The sequence below is a fragment of the Malurus melanocephalus genome, unplaced genomic scaffold (genome assembly GCF_030028575.1).
Source record: "Malurus melanocephalus ecotype Western Australia unplaced genomic scaffold, MMel_1.1 scaffold_56, whole genome shotgun sequence".
NCBI classification, from domain to species: Eukaryota; Metazoa; Chordata; class Aves; order Passeriformes; family Maluridae; genus Malurus; species Malurus melanocephalus.
In genome coordinates, this window is record NW_026623288.1 from 1686728 (window position 1) to 1692960 (window position 6233).

Genomic DNA, 6233 nt, shown 5'->3' on the forward strand with positions numbered 1-6233 from the left:
TCACACTTTTGGTTTCAGTAGATGTCTGAATACATTGATGTCACTTTTTTTCCCCCAACCATTCTGCAGGATCTCATTATGGCAAGAAACAAAGCAACTAAAACCAGCAGTCAGCCTCTCACCAGCTACAGGCTTGTTCAGCATCATGGCCTCACTGAGGAAATCTCTGTATTACCTGCTTTTTCCCATTTGGGTTTTCTTGGTTTCTCAAACTACCAACAACTGACTATGTCAGGAGCATTCTCTTGATCCTCCCTTTAAAAACCATTCCAGGTATGTCAAATCTATCAAATCCATCCTGGACATTTTTCTGACTAGAGAATTCAAGCAACATAAAAAGCCTCCTGTGTGTGCTACTCAAAAGAATTACCCGAAAATCTTTCTAGCAGGAAGCACAAAGTATGCTGTCACTAGCTCCAGGCTAAAGGGACCAGTGAAAAATCATCAAATCAGGGCAAGCACGAGGAAGAGTTCTGCTTTCTGAGGCTATGCACAGGGGAAGGAAGTCAGAGCTGATGAGATATCTCAGACATGCTACGAGGGAAACAACAACTGCTTCTGTCTGTAGATGAGGGCAGAGACACATCAGTACCATAACCAGCAAAAACATTCTTATTCTCTCAGAATTTCCCACTTTTTGTTAGCCAAGCCTTAAAGGATGGTGCCTGGAGCACAGGCTCCAGTAAAAATGACATATGACAACGAAATTACACAATATGTTCTGGTAAACTGAACCTGTTTGCTGCTCTTTTGGSTTTATATTGTCAGAAAAATCTAAGATGTAACAGAATGAAAAAARGGAAAATCTGTTTATGATCGTCTGATTGCTTGGGAGAACTACTATATCATATTTTGTTTAAATGATCTTCTGACAGCCTTACCCTGAGCTTTTGACCAAATAAAAATAAATAATTTTATCTTTTCAAATAAAAATGTGAACTTGATGTGATCAGTTCACTGGACTGTTACRAAGACCTGAATACCTTTACCTTTAACAATTCTGTACCTAAACATTACTTTCTATGAGTAAAGGTGATTTTGAGCTTCGCAGAATGCTGATCACATCTCTGTGAATTTTTAACTACTTTAAAATTAGTGGAAAATGAAGACAAAAAACAACCCCCCTGCCCATAGAGAAGGAAACCACACAAACCTTCCTCACAAATCTCTCCTTTGTATCCAGGCACACAGATGCACACGCCCATGATACAAGTGCCATGGCCAAAGCAGGTTGGATCAATRCACTGCTCTTCTGGAACATCACATTCTGCTCCTTTCCAGCCATTTCGACACACACAGTGACCTTTCTCATATTCTCCGTTCCCGCTGCACAGCACCGGACAGGAATCTGAAGGAGGCAGATCAACCTTTTTAATGTATTTACATATTTACACAGATTAACATTTATTGCATTTATAGTTCTGTAAAATTGCTTTTYCACTCCTGTTTGGTTCAAGGGTTGTAACAGATGGAGCTATTTGAACCAGGTAGTGCAGCAGTAATGCAATCCTCATCTCTGCAGTCTGCCTCTCTTACATACCTTAATTTTGACCAGCAATGGGATATCTTAGAAGATAAAAACAATTCTCTCCCCTTGATTGGCCTCTGCAGAAAATTTGCAGTGATGCCTGCTTATGATTTTCAGTAAGATTAATCATTTCTCTCCTGTGAACTGAAGCAAGATCCTGCTCTTTTCTTCTAAGAAGACTTAATGTTACTGAAGTTGTAGCCATTACTGATCTGAATGTAAACCAGCAATGTGGAAGCTTACTTTTACAATCCAGTATCAATTTCTGAGCCAACTGAGCTCTTAAAAAAATAAACCCTACATTTGAGGAGACATTGGAAAATCATGAGAACTTCTGGACATCATAGGCAGYGGATAATGGATAATGCTGACAGAAATATCTGAGACAGAAGTAAGCTCACTTAACATGTTTTTTTGCCTTAATGCTGGAAAACCATCTCTAAGCTGCTTTAGGTTTCTTATCTACACCCTATTCAAGTTAAGACCACGGAAGCATTTGATTTACTTATGTYTTCTCCAAAGTGAAACTGTTTGTCACTTTTAAATAACAGAAARCATGATGCTAAGCTAACACACTTATTAAAAACTGCGTTTTACAGTTACAGACAGGATGCAAAGGGGGATGGAGGAACAGGAGGGAGAATCTGTGTTAATTCAAGTACAGCATAAAGAAACTTTCCACATGTGTGCCTGTACTGTGTCTGCCATCTGGCAGGAAAAAGGAATTTAATCTCCTTTAATCACTTTGAATCTTTGCAAGCCCAGCAATCACACACCATGCTCATGATCCCTGTCATGCACTGTGGTCAGTTAATATGAGATTACCTTTTGCACAATCAGGACCAAGGAATCCCGGGAAGCAGTGGCAGTGGCCTGAGATACATTCTCCATTCCCATTGCAATTAGTAGAGCAGTCATCCAGGATTTCTGTTTATTCAGGCAATTGTGCCCAAAGAAAAACATAAATTGGTTGAATTGGAATGAATGGCATCTTCACCTCACTCTGCAGGACACATTTCAACATACAAATAAGTGCAGAAGCAGTGAAAAGCCCATTTTCATTCACAGGGAGCATAAAACAAAATTCCTGTTCAAGCAGCTTACAAATATTTATTAGATTTTGTCTTGACAGCTTTGAGATAACAGGTGCATCATTTATATTACACCAAAAAGCTTTTAAAGTAAGTGTTCATGTAAAATTTACCACCATTAAAAGCACTGCAGGAACCTGAGTATTTGCTGAAAAATGTCCACCTTAAAGACTTTCTTTTATTGCTGAAGTAATTTGTTTGGAACCTGYTTATAGAGTAAATTGCCTTCTATGGTGTTCATTTGAACCATGTGAATTGAATCCCTTGGAGAAGGGCAGCATTTTCACTTCTATACAATCAGATAAACAAAAAAATAGYATTTTGTACAGCGATGAAATTCAACGTGATAAAGAACTAAGAACTAGATTTGAAGGGAAAAAAATCCACCTTCAGTTCTGATCTTAAACTTGCCCACGTTTTATCACACAGCTTTGGAAATTAAGCCACTTATCCTTATACATCTGAGGACAGGCTCCTATCTGTACATGGATTAACTGGTTTTAATTTACACATCTATTTCCCATTGGAATGCAGTGGATTCACTGATTTATATGGATTTTGCATAAAGAATATGAAGTAAATTCAAACTAAGATGTGTGGACTGAGGGGCTCTGCAGCCCATGCAGGTGGGAAAGGGGCTCTGGAGCCAGGGGAACTGGAATTGTTTTATGGCAACATCCACTAACAGATGTGGGGAAGTACCTCTGACTATGGAAGATGGGGAACTTGATTTCTTTCCCACAAAATAACTCTTAAGGAAAATGAAGAAAACCGAGATCCTGCAACTAGTAAAAACAWATTAAGTAAGTGTATTTTGATCTTATTTATGAGAACTTGGACAGATAAGAATTGTTYTTTCCTGAAAACTCCTATTGTTATTTGAAAACATTCATTTCAGGCGATCAGTTTATAACAAAGAGGGGAGAGGTTATGCTACTAAATGAAACATTAATTAAACCCTCCTGTATAAACCCTGCTGTCTTACAGTAAAAATAAACAAGAGGACAGGAATTTGGATTCTGGTCTAGGCTGGAGTTTGGCCAGGTTTAGGGTCTTCGTGGAGTATCTATAAAGATGCTTCATAAATTACTTGAATCTTATTTTTTTCAGTTGGAATTGAATAATGGCATGTTTTCTTGCTTGCAGAAGATCAACCTTTTTGATTCAGAGCAAATACAAAATTTTACAGCAGAACCAGTCATTGGAACTCTACCTCAATCTCTAATTTTTTTCTTTTCTGCAAGCCCTTCAGAATCCTGGTATTTGAATCATACCGTCCTGCTCTGCAAGGTGTTTGCCACAAAGTAAAAWTAGTATCCACTTGTTCTGAAGAGCAGATGGCACGTCCATTACTAGTAAAGACATCTTGCTCAACATATGGTGGAACAGGTTAACTAAAGGGTATGCTGGTTAAAGTCTTGCAAACTGAGACTGTCAGAAATACAACGCTTTACCTACACTGAAATTCAAAAAAAGCCCTACGTGTGAGGACTGCTCACTCACAACACCTACATCTGCAAACATTTGCCCACTTGTAAGTGTTAAAAAGACAGGAGGAATYTGACTTGTCCTCTGTATTCCAAACAAAATGGTGCATTTGAATAACTGCATAAAACAACAGCATCCATCCATCAAACAACCTCACAACCTCACAACTCACCAACAAATCCACAAAAGATATTCCAACTGACTAACATACTGGAAGTAAAAACTTAAAGCCTGGGTAATTTTTGTAGGATTTATCGTTCCCATGTAAGTGGAGAAGGCAAACATRATCTCTTTTACTTGGAAAAAGATAACACCAGAAACTACTGAAGCATTTAAGCTATCACATAAAAATCTTAACACAYGAAAACTTCACACTTAATTAATTTGATAAATCCATCTTTAATATACAAATGTTGCTATTTATCTGATATTGGTTTAAACACAAAATTGCTCCACTGAGGTTAATTAATCTAAGCYGAAATAAAACATATTTAAGAGAATACTAAAGAGGACCCAGAATACATCGAATACATCTTTCCCATGTAACAATGAGAATAAAAATGATATTGTGCTGTTCTTACCAATAGCTGTAGTTAGTACAAACACCTGCTCCACTTTCTTTCCATCGTTGTAGAATGCCATATGCCAAGCTCCTTGATCCATATACTCAATGAAACCTGTCTCTTGCAGTGAAGTTAAGATCAGGTTCCTGGGGGCTTGCTGAGACTCCTCGGAGTTTTTTGGTTCCTGTTTAATTAACTGTTTTCCATCCATCAGTTTTACAAAATCAAACTGAAATAATAATGAGCAAAAATTAACCACCTAGCAAATATTCATGAATCTACTCCGCATTTCTCCTTCTAGCATGAATGAACAGTTGAAATCATAAGAGGAATTGCCTAAGTATTCACCAATGTAGACAGCAATTGCATAACCTAGTCACTTTAGCTTCAGTTTACATATAAAAAGCATTATGGTAGGCCAGGAGTCTAGCATTGAAATTTGCTGTTTCTAAGGCAGGGTAAAATCAGACTTGCTGCATTAGATTCAGCAGATTTACTCCAAAAATTACATCTCTTTAATGGGAATAATTCCAAAATTCCCAAGGTGTAGTGCCTGTGCTCTGCAGCTATCTATCTCAAATGCCAAGACCAGATAAAAAACCTATTGTTCTATACCTTTGCCCCTTAATATCAATATCAGACATTAAAACCTAGATATACTTTTTTATTATTTAATTTTAGTAATGCAAGTAATATATATTTTTACAGGAAAGTTCTTAATACCTGACCATGTTGATACTGACAACTTTAACCTCAAAAGCACCAGAGATTTCTATGAATCTCTGTTCAAGAAATACATATGTATTTCTCTAGGTTTTTTAGGCATTCTGATTTTTCAGTAAAGTACAGTGTCAGCTCAACTGAGGATCCATCTTCAATTAAAGTCAGTGACAGCTAAAAGTGCTTATTTCTAGTAAATAATTTTTGAGGTGATCTCCAGTGGTCCATTATAAACATACATGGAATCATGGAAAGATTGTTTATCACACTCTATGGAGTGTGATCCAGCTATAAAGAAAGATGAAAAATTATTATCTATAGAAATGACAGCTTTATATGCCAAACACATTAAGAAAAAAAAAAAAAAAGTTGAATGTGACCAGCAATATTGCATGACTGCTTAGCTAGGTTTTATCTTGCAAAATCCTCAGGAGTAAGCATTCAAAAATAATTCTGATCTCAGAAATCAGAGACAGCTTTTTTTCTTTTCTATTGACTCTTTACACTGACTGTACAATCTGTTTGTTTTAACGGGGTCATGAAAAGATTAAAGATTTTCAAATTAACTGGAATTTCACCCCTTGCACAGAGGATGCTGGAACTGTGCAGCAGGACAGTGTGCACCTGTCCAGCCTCCCTCACATCCTGTGGTCTGGTGTGACACTGTCCCCTCCTCTGAGAGATCATGGTTTGAGGCATTGCTAGAGCTCAGTAAAACAAAGGGATGACCAGACTGTGATTAYAGCCAGCCCCTTCCTCCCTCTCTGCTTTGAAAGTGTGTTGTGAACACTCCCATCCCCAGCTGTTTGAAATATAACTGAGACACAATCAAGACTGTTTCCA

General features: G+C 37.5%; 1 protein-coding gene across 1 annotated transcript in view; it reads right to left on the reverse strand.

The window, feature by feature from the left end:
• The window catches only part of TENM1 (teneurin transmembrane protein 1), a 120374-nt gene extending 115478 nt beyond the window's left edge, over window positions 1-4896 (reverse strand). Inside the window, exons 1-3 of the mRNA XM_057365667.1 lie at window positions 4689-4896; window positions 2354-2455; window positions 1154-1348 (exon numbers count right to left, since the gene is read on the reverse strand). Of these exons, the coding sequence (XP_057221650.1) occupies window positions 1154-1348; window positions 2354-2455; window positions 4689-4881 (490 nt within the window). The 5' untranslated portion in view covers window positions 4882-4896. The remainder of the gene's footprint in view (window positions 1-1153; window positions 1349-2353; window positions 2456-4688) is intronic.
• Between the last annotated feature and the right edge of the window lie 1337 nt (window positions 4897-6233).